Genomic DNA, 17,538 nt, shown 5'->3' on the forward strand with positions numbered 1-17,538 from the left:
GAAGAGACTGGACAGCCATTTGTCCGAAATGGTATAGGGTTTCCTGCCTGAGCAGGGGGTTGGACTAGATGACCTTCAAGGTCCCTTCCAACTTTACTACTACTACTACTATTATTATTATTATTATTATTATTATTATTATTATTATTATTATTATTATTATTATTATTATTATTATTATTATTATTATTATTATTATATTTATGGAATGCTCAGATATGACTTAATAGCTGTGATTCAGATCTCGTTACAATTTTTAAGTGTTACCAAGGAGGATTGACCTTTATCAGCTTTATTATTCAACCAAGCCACAGAAGCATTGGCAATAGCACTCAGATCCAATAATCAGATTTCTAGGATAAAATGGGAGCTCAGATGTATGTATCTATTTGCAGATGATACGATTTTGACTTTCTCAAATGCTTCTTATTCAGCTAGCTATATTAATTTCAAATCTTATTTCTTATCCCCATAATCTATTTATAACTTTCCTGAATCAACATTTTAAACACCCTTATTCCAAAAATAAGGTTTTTTGAAGTCCTCAAACTCGCATAAAAACATCTTTCATTAAAGATTGAAGGAGATTCTCCCACTGTAATGAAATTTGCCATTCTGAAGGTTCCTACTATCCCAAAAGCAGCTAACATGCAATTTCCAGAGAAGAGATTGAGAGAGGAAGTACTGTAAGCAAACCCAATGTTCTTTTGAAGCTGCCCATTGTGGCTTTGGCATAGATGGCAGTTCATTGTCTTCCTGAGATCTAAACCCACCAGAGATCACTGTCTTATGGTCTCCTCCCAGAAAACAGCTGTTTTGAGCACTTGTAAGCAATCCAGTTCTTCTCCTTATATGGAGAGGAATTCTGGGAAGCCAGTCTATTCACTGGCTCCTCCTTCCACAGCAATCATCAGCTCTATTCTCAGCAGAATCATCTTTGATTTCCTGGAAGTCACCTCAGTCCAATTTTTAAGTGTGGTTCTCTAATCAGATGATGTATTGAAATGTATCTAATAATAAGTTGCATTTGAGAATAAAATACATATAAAATGAGAATCTGGTGAAAAAGATATACAAAAATATGTCTTTAAAGGAATATAGAAAGCATATTTTATAAAAAAAAATACTCAAAATTAATGTTTTCATAACAGTGCAGGCTCATTTTGAAATAACATGAACATATATTTATGGATAGGTACAAAACTAATTTGAGTTGGAATCAAACAGTTAAATCCATTCCTGTTTGGGCCTCACTTCAAGGTTGACATGCATTTATGCTTTGAAAAAACATTTGAAATTTGAGACTTTAGTGTTAATACATATAGATTTAAAGCTGTTGCATGGGTCTGATATTTATGTGTGCTCACATGCAGATATATGTATATCAGTGTTTCATCAAAGAATATATCTGCAATACCATGCACAAAACTAGATGTAAAAAGGGGGAAATAAAACTAATTTCAGATTGCACAATTCAGCTGAGGATAATTTCAATATTTTAATTTTAATAACTCATTTTTTCAGATTCTGAAGCTAGCTACATACATGGGATTTGTTGGTTTTCTTTTCCTGTCATGAAATATATGATTAAACCCTTTCAATGTAATTAGTTAAGCAGTTTTCCTGAAAAAATATTTACCTCTTTACTTTTGGCAAATCTGCTAAATATACTTGTTTAGATTATTTCCATATATGTGAATTTATTAAATTCTATAAATAATCAGCAGCCACCCTTTGTATTAACATTTTTGATGTGATAAATTAATCATTGTCCATTTACAGCAGAAAGATGCAACTGTTTCTTGGCTAGAGTCAGGCCTTGGTCTTTGAGCTGCTAGAGAAGAAAACTATATCTGAATTCATTTTGATTATAATTAAATGTAATTAAAATTAAACACACACACAATTATTACTATCCAGTCATGTTTGTAAAGTCTCTCTCTCTTTCTTTCTTTCTTTCTCTCCTCACATTAAAAGCCACATTGTAGTGACAGCTTTTGGAGGTCACACCATTTACAGATTTTGTGTCCCTGTGTGCCACATGCAGCAATTAGTTCTCAGGCAATGTACTGTACCTTTCTCTAATAGGAAACATTTATGTGGCAGGAGCCAATGATCAGTGCAAAAGGACATATTTCACATGCAGAATCTCTCAACACAATTTGAGGAGTTCACTCCCCTGGCAAAACACTAACCACACTGACATAAAAGTGCTACATTCACATTGTTTCTGTGCAAACATAGTCTACATCCAAATTTAGTTAGAATTAACTTCAAAAAAAAAAAAAAAGAAGGCTTCTAATTAGGAGAATTACACAGCATTATTTTTTCAATTGATTGATTGATTTCATGCCTGCAAGTCAATGTTGACTCCTGGAAACTGCCTGGACAAGTCCCTGAGGTTTTTCTAGCAAGATTTCAGAAATGATTTATCCTGGCCTCCTTCCCAGGGTTGAGAAAGAGGGACTAGCCCAAAATCAGCTAGTTAGTTTCATGTTATTGATTTAAAGTCAAAACTGGTTGCTATTCAGTTTTGATTTCAGTAGAAACAAGGACATTGAGCCTGAATTAGGCAATAGCTAATATTTGCTTTCATGGATTTTCGTCATGATATTACATTTAAACGAAAACAGGCATTTTTTAGGATAGTCACAAAAACGTCTGTAGTGAATATCCTATGGATATTTGTGATGAGAATTTGAATCTTAGCTCAAAGTTCTGCCTCACTAATCCTCAATGAAGGAATCTAAGATGAAGGGGGAGGGGGATGATTTAAGGCCATTCTGTCAAGAATTTCGATACCCTATCTCTGAGATTCCTTCAGAACACAATTTGTATCTACAAAACCATAAACAAGAATTGCTAAGTATAATTATTCATGAATGACCATCCAATTGATCAGTCTTCGTAAAGATTTGCAAAATCCTTCTTAGGGATAAAATTTATGTTGTTGACAACATCTGCTGTTGAAAATATCAGCCTGGAATACAGATATAGACAAATCTGTTGTTGAACAAAATACCACATACTTTTCCTTGCCTGCAGAGCCAATATTCTTGAAATATATCTTTAGATCTTATGCACATCACTGATTCAGCTGGTTCCCCCTGATAGTAAGATCACATTTTCAGAGAGTTGATGAATAGTATGTTAGTCAAGACACTCATTAAAAATAAAATAGCATAACAGATAAAGACCCTTTGTTATAACTATAGTTTATCGCTCCCATAATGGGTGCTTATGTGGTTAACATGAAATAAAAAGTGCTCATAAATCACACTATTTAATATTATTAATTATTTATATTATACCTCAGACTACAGAGCAGTTTTTAGCTGTGCAGGTTTGTGCCATGCTCAGAACCATAAATTGTTTATAACAATCTGTTTCCTCTAAAGCATTTATACTACAATGTTAATATAAGATATTATATGCAAGCTTTACTGATTAAACAGCTGAAGATTTGGCCAAAGGGATCTTTCCAAGAAATTCACTGTGTGTGTTTGTGTGTGTGAGTTTATATGTGTGTGTGCACACACACATGCTTGTTTGTCTGTTTGTGGTGTACGTATGTATGTATGTATGTATGTATGTATGTATGTATTACCTAGAAATGTTCCAAAAAATTATAACAATGATATCAATTACTTTCCTACATCACCCTCAGCATAGAGGAGATTGCCAGATACATTAACCCAAGGCCACAAGGTAAACCCAAGGTACACTTGAAGTTCAGTCAAATGAGTTTTGAGGGGCTGCTGTTCCATAGGGCAGGCACCACAACACACAGGGTCCACATCCACTATTTACTGGATGGTGTTGCTTAATTGATAAAATCTAAAGCAAACCATCTTGCTTTGTACAGAATAAACAGATAGTGTGGAAAACCTAAGGCCCCTCAGATAATTAGTCCCTATGTCATGTAGGGCTTTATAGGTAATAACCAACTTCTTGAATTGTATTTGGAAATGTATTTGTAATCAGCACAACTCACAAAGAAGACATATTATATGGGCATTGTAAGATCTGTCCATCATTGCTCATGCCACTTAATTCTGGACCAGTTGTAGTTTCTCGGCAACAACAGCCCCATATTGAATGTGTTACAATTGTTCACTTGCAAGGTAACTAAGACCATAAATAGGACCTGTCAGTCCAAAAATGGGCATAATTGGTACACGTTGGATTTCTAGAAATCTGTTCCTCAACCAGGAGATGAGAGCTGAGATAAACTCCCAAACAGGGTAGTGCTTCTCCCTTCAGAACCAAGGATAACTAAGTCCCCAGAACCTGGAGGTCCAAGAATTCCATCAGTCACTCTTGCTATGTTTCAACCATCCCAGGTAAACCAGATAGGAAACACAATTAAATGAGCTAAATCTATTTCATTGTAAGGCTATACTAACAGGATCCAATCCAGGTCTGTCACCAGGACCAGAGATTTAGTCTTCAGAGCTTTTGGACTCATGCTGGAGCCTATCCGCAGGGAACTTCTCTGTAGCAGAATGTGTACATTCTGCTAGAGAGAGGTTCCCTGAGGATGGACTCCAGCATGAGTCTAAAACTTGGAAGACTAAACCCCTGGTCCTGGTGACCAACCCAGATTTGATCTGCAACATTACCCTGGGACATGTATATTTGCCTTCAATGAAATCTTGGGATGAGAGAGATTACTTTCAGACTTGCCAGATATTTTTAATATAGCCATACAATAAATGTAGAGCTAGTGCTGCTGGTTGTGCTCCTTATCTGGATTACCTCACAAGGCTATCACAATACAAACTCCATTCTTTCAAACCTGTAGGCCAATATTTCACACACAAGCCAGAGGGAAGGTGTTTGTGTTGCAATGCCATAGCACATATTTGCTGCAATGCCATAACACATATTTAATCATTTGTCCAACTCCTGAAGATATGTCTGCCTTTATAATATGAACATTTACTACAATAGAAAGAATCCCCAAAAGCAGGTGATTAAATAGAGTGGTCCTTTGTCCCAAAGGTGCTTTTTCAAGAGGCAACTGGACTTGCTTGTTTTTCTTTGAAGTGGTCCTTTCCTTCTAAATCCTAGCCAGACTCTTTCTCACACTTAGATATGCTAAGAACTCAACTTGGTATCTCCAGTGTGAATTTGAGATCTTTTTCAAGCCAAACAGAACTCCATGGGTGAAGCTTGGTTTTCATAGTCAGAGACAGTTGTCCATTTACATTTGTATTTAACACAGAGAGTTGTGTCAATGGCAGTACATAGCCAATGGAAAAGTGTGTGTCCATGTTGAAACTCCTTTTGTGACTGAATATTTTGAAATTTCCTCTCTGATCCCCACTCCCAATACAATGGATAAGCATGTCAAAACTTGTTTCCTTATACCCTTTATAAAAACAAATTGCAGGTTTGAAATGATAAATCTTTCAATAAAATGTAAACAACTGGGTTCACAAGGTGGTTTATAAAAGAGATTCTACTCTAGGTACTACAAATTCTTTCTGATTTGTTTTTCAGCTGAAATAGCAAAAGATAGCTCTCATGAAATTTTCATATGTTTTTCTTCAGTCAAGACGCCTAGATAAACACATATATGGTGAAAAATTCTCTCCTTTTCTCTCTGGATGCAGATTAAATATACAGAATACAGCGCACTTACTGATAGCTTTCTGTGTAGAAAGAATATAGGTAAAATCTTTTGATGTTATAGTTTGCAACATCTCACTGTAAATGGATCACGTGCACTAAGCTATAATTCTTAGGTTAGTTAAAGGATTATACATATTGTATTAAGAGTATTTGCAAATGTAAGTACCAGAACTGTGCTTACCTGTGCTGTCATCATAAACCACTGTGACAGTTTTCCACTTGAAGAATTGCACAAGGTCAAGGATGGCACGACTGAGTGAAGAAAAATCTGGATAAAGACTGACATAAAATGAGTCTTTGTTGTCTGAAACCTGATGCTTCCAGCGAGTCTGTATATGTGGAACCCCCAGTGCATTGCAGATGGATTGCACTGCATTCGCTGAAGAGCTATGGGAAGGGCCAAAGATAGCTGCTACTCCCAATGACAGCTGGTCACAAGCTGAAAAAAAGAAATGCAGTTTACACTACATAAAGAATAAGCAATAATGTTTAAACTCTTTTCAGAAGGAGGGAGGGAGGGAGGAAGGAAGGAAGGATATTTAATTATTATTCATGTTAAGAGAGTCAGTTTGGTGTAGTGGTTAAGGCATCAGGCTAGAAATTGGGAGATTCTGAGTTCCTGCCTTAGGCATAAAGCCAGCTGAGTGACCCTGGGCCAGTCAATCTCTTTTAATCCTAGGGAGGAGGCAATAGCAAACCACTTCTGAAAAAAATCTTACCAAGAAACCTGCAGAAATTTGTCCAGGCAGTTACTAGGGGTCAAGACTGACTTCAGGCAGTCCTCGAGTTACGAGTGTAATGGAGCCTGCCTATTCCACTCATAACTCTAAAACTCATAGAGTGAATCTCATTCAAGGTACGAGATCACTCCCTTGCTCATTAAAATGCACGCAGCTCATTAAACGAACATGAATATGGGTGGGGAAGGCCATGGAGGGCCTAGTGCTGGAACAGGCTCCCAAGGCCTCCCCAACCCACTAAGATACCGCATGCTTCCCCCTCCCTTCCTGCTGCACCAGACTCACCTGGAAAAGATTCATCTCCTCTCTGCCGCAGTTCCTGCTGCTGTCCAGATTTGAGGCTGGGGAACACTTTTGCGCCCTCCCCGCCACCCGATCCAGGCTCTGGAGGCCTTTTCCAGGCTGCTGTCACCCGGATTTCAGGCTGGGGCATGCTTCTGCGCACCCTGCGCAGACCGATCTGGGCTCCGGAGGCCTTTTCCAGGCCCGATCGGGTTGCAGGGGGGCTGCAGAAGCATTCCCCAGCCTCAAATCCAGGTGGCAGTGGCCTGGAAAAGGCCTCTGGAACCCGGATCAGACTGTGGGGGGCATGGAAGCCTCCCCTGGCCTTAGATCTGGGCCACAGCAGCCTGGAAAAGGCCTCCGGAGCCCCGATCCAGACTCCAGAGGCACGTGGAAGCATCCCCCAGCTTCAGTTCATTCTCTGTTGCACAGAACAGAGGCCTAAAGTACCATGAGATCACACGAGATCAGTAGTGTGAGATCTCACCCCACTGATCTTGCATGGTCTTCTGTTACTTTAGGCCTCCATTCTCTGCGAATGCACCGAAGGCCTGGAGCAGCCAAGAAAGCAAAGTATCTCAATCTTTGCAGGATGAGTATTGAAGGCCTGGTGCCTAGGGAGACCCAGGGCGGGGGTGGGGAGGGAGGAAATAACCAGGGTAAATGTTGCAGAGCCACTGCAGTCGCTCGTAAAGGCGAACGACTGCTGTGGTGCTGCAATATTCATAACTTCAGGACTTGCTCATAAACACTAGGGGGCGTTCATCATGTAACTTTGAACGAGTGTTAAGTGAATGCTCGTAACTCGGGGATTACTTGTAGAAGGTACCAAAGGAAAAATATAGTGTCCAGCCACATAGGTACATATAGAGCTATTAATTATTATAATTCTATGCCATTGAGTCGTTATCAGCTCCTTGAGACTAGATAGATAGATTCCCTCCATAATGATCCAATCCTAACATCATTTTTCAGTTCTTCCAATGGGGTAGTTATTGCTATTTTAACTCTCTACCTTGCTGCTGGTTATCTGCAAAAATCTAGACAGCCATTAGGTTTATAATTCCAAAATTACACACTGAAATCTCCAAAGGAATAGCCATATTGTGTGTCTTTTTTTTTTTTTTTTGCTGTTGTCTGGTCATTATCTGTATTTTTGCAGATAATGATCCATTTGGGTTTATAGGTTGTAGCATTGCACCATTTATAAGAAACAGATATTTTCATTAGCAGGACTGGAGGGACAGTTTTTCAACAGATTCCCCATCTCTGGCCTGATGGTATTTCTATACTATATCTTTACAGATATTCCTTGAAGCTGGTGTATTTCTTTGAATACCTTGAAATCTGAAGTAGGGTAAGAAGAGTTCTTAAAATTATTTTTTTTCTATTTCCCTGAAGGAGATAAAAATACTTCTATCCACAAGAAAGCTAGAAAGAAAGCATTGCTATATTTATGATGAAGATGTATATAAAAAAAAAAACCTGATTATTCTGTTTTGTGTTTTTTTTATTTATACTTTTATTGCTTTTAAAATAATGATAGAGAAATATTTCTTTGACAATGTACGCATTTTTATCTTTTGCTTTTTTCCTTCTATTTTGTGTTGGTTGAACAATCATATCCAACAGGCATATTTCAATGATTCCATGTCAAGCTGGAATGACAAACAGCATAACACAGAACTCCATCGTAGGACTTTGCTATTCAACAAATTTATAAACTGCTTGGATGATGTTAGAAAAAATGTCACCAAAAATGAAAATTTAAAGTATTATTAAAATTTTAAATGATGTAAAGAAGCAGAAATAGCAAGGAACTTAGAAAAAGCAGAAGAAATGAGCAGAAACCATTTAAACCAAGTAACCAGAAACCAAGTAAGATAAATTTCATCAGGAAAAAAAGCAGAACCTAACTGTTAAGTAGAAAATATCAAAGACATAAAGGGGATTGTACTGGACAGCCAAACATGTAAAATCAATCTATATATCTTCGATCGCAAGCTGAATATCAGCCACCAGTGTAATATCCCTGCAGGAAAGCATATTTAACCGGATCAAAAGACATCATTTTTCATTTCCACTTTGCCTCGGTCAGATCTTGGGTAAAATACTGCATTCTTTTCTAGGCATTGCAGTTTAGTGGGGACATAAAAACTTATCCAGAGAAGATTGACCAAGATGCTAACAACTTTGGATGCAAAACTTGTCAGAAAGCATTGAAGATAATGTAATTTTTTACCCTGGAAAACAAAAGATCCAGAGATATATGATACTTATTTTAAGATATCTGAAGAACTGTCACATAGAGGGCAGGGAATAGTAGTTCAGAGTTGTTCCAGAAAAGTTTTAAACTATAAGAATTCAGATTTCAGTTTGACATCAAAATGTCCTAATAGCAAAACTTGTTCAAAAAATGGAACAGATTGCCTTAGAAATTCATTACTAGGATCATGTATACTGGAACGTCATGTCATGTCCCTTTTTGTTTTAATTGTTTTGTCAATAAAATTTTTAAAAATTAAAAAAAAAAAAAAAAAAATTCATTAGAAGGTGAATGAACTTTCCTTTGCTTGGAAATATTTACAAGTTGAAGGACCACCTGTCAGGAATGATGAATAAATAGGATAAAGAAGGAATTTTTAAAAAATCAAACAGCATATCAATGATATCTATCTCACAGCTTTTTTTTTTCCTGAAATTTGCCTTATAGTATTACAAGCCTGAACATCCATCACTATTAATCATGTTGACTGGGCTTTCTAGAAGTTTCAGTTAGTATTCTCTGAAGGACTCAAGTTCCCTCCTCTTGTAGCACTTAATCATTTAAACAGCAATATAATTAAATGCAGAAGATGGTCAAATCTGAAGTTTGGGATGCAAGAAATCCCACATATTAAATGCTGCATCAGAAAAAAAAATTTTTTTTCATTCCTATATGGCTTTGAAAAGCCTTGATCTATACAAAAGGGATTGTTCCAACTGATCTTAAGGGTCAGGCAGATTAATATGACTGAACAAACCTTTCTGAATAAAAAAATTTCATTTTGCTCACCTCTTTTTATAGTCATTCAAGAATGAATGAATAATGGTTGCTTAGCATTTTGCATCCCTGATGTGTGGTAGAAACTGCAACACACATGTGGCACTTCACTGAGATGTATTTTGGTCACGCTGGCCTGGTGTGAACTCTCATTAAACAGATTTCTGGATTTGCTGACTTTGCTTGCCTCTTTATTCTATTAAACATTTAAACTACCCGAATGTCTGGCAGCCAAGCTCCAAGACTTTCTAAGACATACCTTTTTTAGATGCTTCAAAACTATCATAGAGATTAATTTTCTGAGTGTCATATGTTAGTGTAGTATTTGGCAGCAGGGTTCTGTTTCGGTTGATTGTGTTCACAGCAAATCGGAAGGCCAATTCTTCTGCTCCCATTGCTCCAGTTGGACCAGATTCCACACATTCAAAAATACCCCCTAAAAAAATAGAGAGAGAGACACACACATCAAGAACATTTTTTTACTTAAAAGTACATCTAAGGCAATCAAACAACAAACCAATGGATCAAACCAATTGATAGCAACTATTCAAGAAAAGAAGCAACCTAGAACTAAGGAGAAATTTCTTAACAGTGAGAACAATTAACCAGTGGAACAACCTGCCTCCAGAAATTGTGGGTGCTCCATCACTGGAAGTATTTAAGAAGAGACTAAACAGTCACTTGTCTAGAATGGTATAGACCTTTTGCCTTTTGGGCACCAGGAACTGGTTCAGTGGACTGCAGGGAGCGTGGTTTTGCGTACTGCATCCCGTGGATGGGCCTTCACTTATTTGCACGACACAGTTGCTGGCATGCCATGGATTGGTGCTGATCCATGGACTGGGGGCTGGGGACCCCTGGGATATAGGGTCTCCTGGAGGAGTTGAACCCTTCCAGTTCCATATTCTTTTCTGTTATTCTGTTAACAATACTGGAGACCTATCCTTCCTTCCTTCCTTCCTTCCTTCCATGCATCCATCCTATAATTTCTACGCAGGGCACATAGCCAAGGTAAAACTTAGTTTATGACCTCCATATCTGTCAGCTGCAAGTAAAAAAAATAAATGCATACATGCACATATGCAAGAAAGATCACTGAGCCATAATATAGTTAGGCTATGGAATAATGCCTCTATTGTGGCTAGAATATCAGTATGGATAATTGTACATTCCTTGTTCCTTCATCATCAGGTTAAAGATCACTCATTTGATATCTGTATTATCTTTTAGAAGGTAAGAAAAATTGTACAAGATCAGAACAACTCTTAGTAATCTCTCCTCCTTAGAGAAACTAGGTAGTTATCTGTGAAAAGCCCACAAACAGATAATGAATACAAAAATTTTCTCTTGCCCATATCATCCAGCAATTAGTGTTCAGAGACAGATGATTACATTATCTTCCCTAACTCTTTTTGAACTGCTTAAGTTAAAATCCATCCTTATAACTTGTACCATCAGATTTCAAGGATTAAGGATGCACTTTCTTTTATCCATGCTGACTGTCTCACTGTTTCACTTCATTAGATAAACTTTTGAATAACAAAAAAAAAAAAACTTCACAGGCTTTTTAAAAACAGGATTGTATATTGTCTTTAGAACCTTCTTATTTGCATCAAAGCTGCAAACTTGAAGTAATTTGGAATAATACAACCAAATAATACCAAGATGTAGACGTAAAGATTAATGTTTCATAAGCTCCTCTGATAACTTCTCTGTCATCAAAGCTGCAAATAGCATTGTAAGCTGATAAAAATAAAAGTTTAACCACTTAAGATGGAATTGATTAAGATCTCACGGCGTTTCAAGAATTAGGACAAGATGCTAAATACCCAGATAGAAAAACCTCAAAATAATCATTATTCTGTTCTGAGAATGATAATTACAACTTATGCTACAGACACAACCAATTACATTCTCTGCAAAGAAAGACCAATTATGCAACAACAAAAAAGAGAAGGCTGAATGGCGGAAAAATATGATGCGACCATAAGAGACAGCCTAATAAGGGGTGAATAATGGAGAGGGTTACATTCAAGAAAGGATTCTGAGGAAGTCTATTAGTCCATACAAACTTTGCTAGATGTAGGAGATTAAGAGCTGGAGCACATTCCCGACAGAAGGAACCAAGCCTCTTCTTAAAAACTCAGATGGGGGACACCTTTAGGCTGCTGATTCCATTCTTGAACATCTCTCAGCTAGGTGGAATCTTGCTTTTTAAAAGGTTTCTAATTGTCAGAAGAATATTTTATAAGAGAGAATTCAGACTGCAGTCCTCTGCCTACAATCTAAAATAGCACAAGTCAGATAAATAGATACTGCTTGACCCTACTGATGGTATAATCTATTCTTGAGTTACTAATTTAATGGGCTAAAAAATCATTGCCACTAAGTAAGATGTCCAGCATAGATCCTCAAATAAGAAAAGTAGCAATAAAGTTTCCAATCTACAACAAACTTACAAACCTATGGGGTTTGGGGTTTAATAATAACAACAACAACAATAATAATAATAAAGTTGGAAAGGACCTTGGAGGTCATCTAGTCCAACCCCCTGCTCAGGCAGGAAACCCTATACCATTTCGGACAAATGGCTGTCCAGTCTCTTCTTAAAAACTTCCAGTGTTGGAGCATTCACAGCTTCTGGAGGCAGGTTGTTCCACTGGTTAATTGTTCTAACTATCAGGAAGTTTCTCCTTAGTTCTAGGTTGCTTCTCTCCTTGATTAGTTTCCATCCATTGCTTCTTGTCCTGCCTTCAGGCGCTTTGGAAAATAGCTTGACTCCCTCTTCTTTGTGGCAGCCCCTGAGATATTGGAACACTGCTACCATGTCACCCCTCGTCCTTCTCTTTATTAAACTAGACATACCCAATTCCAGCAACCGTTCCTTATATGTTTTAGCCTCCAGTCCCTTGATCATCTTGGTTGCTCTTCTCTGTATTCTTTCTAGAGTTTATTTTATTTTATTTTGTCTAACAGCTGTGAAGAGTTAGATGTGGGAGATATTTGATTTACAGTATCAACTTTAAAAATTAACATTCACAAAACTGGCACTAGCCCACTAAAGATAGATAGATAGACAGATAGACAGATAACCTTTATTGTCATTTTTACTGTGGGCACAATGGAACACATTAAAAATGAAATTTAGTTGCTTGCTTTCAAAGTGTACATACATACATAACACACATTTAAACATACTATATACAACATATATATAGACCTACACCCTTACATATAAGTAACATATAAATATTAATCACTGTCCATCTTGTATACATAACGGAAGGAGGAAGCTGTCAAACTTCAACGTGTTTTCAGTGTTAGCTTTCACATACTTATGCTCTTTTAGGCTGCGTTTTTCTCTGCATTCAGGAATTCTACGTGTCATGCACAACATTGATGCAGCTGCTCTTCCAAAAAAAACAGCTCTGAGGATCTTGTGCCAGGGATTTATGTTGCACTAATATACATACTAGTGGGCAACTTGCAGCCTCATAGATGCATACTATCCCTGAACTTGTTTTTAGGCTCCTAGAAAACTTATTTTTCCTGTAAAGTATATAGATACAAATAATGAGAGGATTCCCATTCAAACAAGTTCAGGCTCTGAAAGGGTTAAAACAGGGGTGTCAAACTGCCGGCCCACGGGCCAGTTTCATCATACTGGAGCCACGCCCACCCCATTGCTGGCAATGGCGAAAAAGGTCCAATACGTCGTGCAATGTCACGTGACGTTGCGAGTTTCACATGCCTGGGTTAAAAGAATACATGATCTGTCAGCCCAGATAAATAGGCAGCAACTTTCAAAACTCATAAAAATCAAACATGAAAGAGCCAACCTAAAAGAGGGAGAGGCAGATCTACGGACTCTGCTTATTTACTTCCTTTCCTGTATCTCTTCCCAAACTGGCTCAAAGGTAAGCAGTGCCACCATCCACAGGATGGGTTAGAGATCCAGGGAAAATCCTATCACATTACAAAATAGTGGAGCTAGATGCTTTTGAGAATTCTGGCTCTTTTTTATAGAAAGAATATTTCAGCTGTAGTACTTTTGCTCTACATTGTTTTGTGTAGATGCATTCATGTTCCTGGCTGAAAGCATTGTTACTTTCTCTTTGTCTCCCTTTTCTCTCTCTTTTTTTTTCAATTCCACTTTAGCTCTTTAACCTTCATATGCACAATAAAGCCTTGAATTTTGATTGAATCAGTGAGTCTCATTCTGAAAGGATTTTTACTTTAGCACATACATCTCCCCATACAGTTAGGCTACAAAAGGAAGAAAACCAGGATAAGATCATTGCCACCTTGCCACTTCATCTACTCCTAAATAACTCGGTACTAGAGAGGATTTTATTGGGGAAAAGTACCAAAAATGCTCTTCTCAGAAGTAGCATTGATTAAGGGGGAAGATGCTAGAAACCCATATCAAGAGTCAGAGGGACCAATCCATCCCAAGTTAGGTTTCCTTGCTTTTGCAGCCACATATTAAATGCAATTTTGGTTTACAACCACTTTGAGCTGGAAAACCAACAGTAACTATAAACCTTCCTACCACAACCTACTGTAAGTACCTAAAGGAAACAGAAATTGACAGAGATGGCTAAAAGAACCTGCTAAAATATCATTTGGGTTCCTGCTGAAATGGCTGAAGGATTCCTTTAATAATTTTCTGAGAAATTGCATCTTTTAAAATATGGCGGAAGGCCACTCCATGTCGACTGCAACATAATGAGTTTAATTAAATGAGCTGAATTAGAATTTCATAAATGATACTAATTCACTGATTTTAAAATAGCTCTGAACTTGGGTAGGGAATAACATCTAGTGGTTGATTGCTAGGCCTCAAGCTTGAAAAACATATTAATCTAATCATATCACTTATCATAAAAATGAGGCAGAGTCAGAATTAAATATCCTGTCTAACTTTAGCAACACCTTCCACAACTTTGCTAAAGTGAATGTTGAAATTTTTATATATATTTAAAAAAAAAACACAAAATAAACAAAAAGAGATTTTAAAAACTCATAAGAAAAAGCATCCTGATAGCCCCCATTTCTTTTTCCTTCTCTCCATTTTTCCCCCAGATGCTAATGGCTACTTAAACGTTTTTACACTGCCATTTTGGACATCTGCAATTATTGCTCATTTCTACTTAGGTCATTTGGATTATTTTTAAACAGTTTATCTTTTTTTCTTCAAAGAAAGCAGTCATGTTTCTAGAGACAGAAGATTTATTCCTAACTGGAGGATGAAATTTCACCTCTTCTTGATGGATCCTTGTCTGCAGTGGCACCTGCTGTTGTTAGCTGAAAAGATTTCAAGTGGAGCTGACTAGTCATGTTTTTTTATACCTTATAATGTCTACGCATTGTATTATAGGATATAAAAAAATGTTACCCACATCCCATTGCAGTGGCTATTGTGTCTGCTATTAAAGTGACTTTAATTGTCACTTTCACCACACCTAATTAAACTATGCAAATGACTTTGCAATCAGAGGAGGCTGAAGAAACAGGTATTCATTACAGGAGGGTGCCAAGGAAGCATTCAATGCATGTGAGAGTTTGTGTGTTGTACTAGAGAAGCAACCTTTGATTTGGAAGAAAACATTAGTAACTCAATTCATCTAATCTACAAATAAACAGTATTCAGTCATACAGATACAGAAAAAACTTCTGAAAACTTCTGAAATACAGAAAAAACTTCTGACAAGAGACAAAAATTAATCAGAGATCACATTTTACTGTTAGAGTACTTTATATTATATAGTGTTTGAATATTTTATTTGATATTTTCACTTTCATTAATGTTCAGACACCATATCTCCTTTTGTTATCTTTATGATTTGTTGGCCTTCTTATATTCCATTGTTCACAGACTTTTAAAGTAGTTTACCCACAAGGTGTACATTCCAAGGATAGCTTTTCCTTAGACCAGCGGTCCCCAATCTCCGGTCCATGGACCGGCACCAGTCCACAGCCTGCTGGAAACCGGGCCACACAAACAGGCAAAACCCCACCCACGGAATGCAGGCAGCACACAAAACCACACCCCCTCTGGTCCGTGGAAAAACCTGTCTCCACAGAATGAGTAATTGATGCCCAAAAGGTTGGGGACCACTGCCTAAGACAAATGTATTTTCACAAAAGTTAGAGGCCCTGGCAAGGAAAGAAGGAAGTTCCTTATATGGGATGAATATCACAAAGGACATGAGTGACTGGTTAAATGGTTGGTATTCTGTAAGAGAGGCTGATTGCAATGTATTTAATCTGGGCTGGATGGAGGGGGTCATTGCGGCTGCCCACCTAACATTTTTGTTAACATCTCTCTTAGATGAAAAATAAAGAATTTAGTTTCATGCAACTGCTTGGTGCGTATCATCCCAGCTCAGAGCAAACTTGGTAAGGAATACAAGATTCCAACATTACATTCTTTTCCCTGGCATACGGTGGCACCTTATCAGTGAAATGAGAGCAATAACAATATTAAAATGTCAGTTGACAAAGGCATAAATGCCTTGTGTGTTTCTTAGAAAATGCTGAAAAACTAAATAAGCAAAGTTAAACTCTCCATAAGGAGAGATAATGCTCTACTTCCAACCATTTGTTTAGTGACTGTTCGAAGTTGTAATAGCACTGGAAAAAAAATGATGTGTGACTGTTTTTCACACTTATGACTGTTGCAGCATCCCCGTGGTCACGTAATCAAAATTCAGATGCTTGGCAACTGACTCATATTTATGACAGTTGCAATGTCTCAAGGTCACATGATCATCTTTTGGGACCTTCTGTCAAGCAAAGACAATGGGGAAGCCAGAATCACTTAACAATCACGTTACTAACTTAACCACTGCAATGATTCACTTAACAACTGTGGCAAGAAAGGTAAATAAAATGGGGCAAAGCTCACTTAACAACTGTCTTGTTTAGCAACAGCAATTTGGGGCTCAACTGTGGTTGTGAGATGAGGATTACCTGTATCTAGTTATCTGATTATGACCATCCATTACCCTGGAGACCTGAATAGTAGATAATTTGATTTCATGAAATATAAAAGGGACCTTTCAGAAAAAGGCTGCCTGAAAATTAAAATTCATCCCTCTTGCATGTATCTTAGATAGATGGTAGATAGCTATTTTCATAAGTTTTCATGTGTGTGTGTGTGTGTGTGTGTAATTTTATTAGGTGAATGTTATACTAAATATGGTAAACCAAAGCAATCTGTCCCTCCATTGGAAGCCATTTTTTAACGTGAGCCATTTTTTTAAAAAGGAAAGAAAATAAGAAGAAACAAAATTACTAACACTCTGTTCCTGTATATTTGTCTACAAGAATGAAGCCTTGGGGTTGGAAGGCAAAACTGCACTCTTCCACTGAGCAAGTGCAAATATATTGCCACCATAATTTCAAATGAAATATAACTTTCACCACATTAAGAATCCCTGAGCAATATAAAGCGGCCTCAGGGCAAACTGGAATTAGGCAATAAACATTACTGAACATTACTCGCAATCCAAACAAGACTAATATCTATGGGTTGAAGAATACAAAAGGATGGAAGAATTTTACCTCTTGAGGGAAAGATAGAAAAATACTACTGCAGATATTCAGCATTACTAACTTTTATAATTCAACTATTTCTTCATCTGGGATGTTAATGGCCCATGACTACCAGAAGTAGGAAAAGAGGAATCATCACTGTATTTACTTATATTATGCAAAATATGTTAATCTCTTAGCTCCTTTTTAGTTTTATTTTATTTATTTTTTGTTTACTACTCAGTTTGATGGATTGTGAGTTAGAGAATAGAGCTATAGTTGTAGCATATATTTTAT

At 37.2% G+C, this 17,538-nt stretch overlaps 1 protein-coding gene across 1 annotated transcript in view; it reads right to left on the bottom strand.

The window, feature by feature from the left end:
* Window positions 1–17,538, bottom strand: part of LOC107298786 (glutamate receptor ionotropic, kainate 2-like) — a gene marked incomplete at its 3' end in the record, with an annotated part of 218,718 nt that overhangs the window by 34,589 nt on the left and 166,591 nt on the right. Inside the window, exons 2-3 of the mRNA XM_015828153.1 lie at window positions 9,962–10,138; window positions 5,819–6,076 (exon numbers count right to left, since the gene is read on the bottom strand). Of these exons, the coding sequence (XP_015683639.1) occupies window positions 5,819–6,076; window positions 9,962–10,138 (435 nt within the window). The remainder of the gene's footprint in view (window positions 1–5,818; window positions 6,077–9,961; window positions 10,139–17,538) is intronic.

The sequence above is a fragment of the Protobothrops mucrosquamatus genome, unplaced genomic scaffold (genome assembly GCF_001527695.2).
Source record: "Protobothrops mucrosquamatus isolate PMUCROS unplaced genomic scaffold, P.Mucros_1.0 scaffold_222, whole genome shotgun sequence".
Lineage (NCBI taxonomy): Eukaryota > Metazoa > Chordata > Lepidosauria > Squamata > Viperidae > Protobothrops > Protobothrops mucrosquamatus.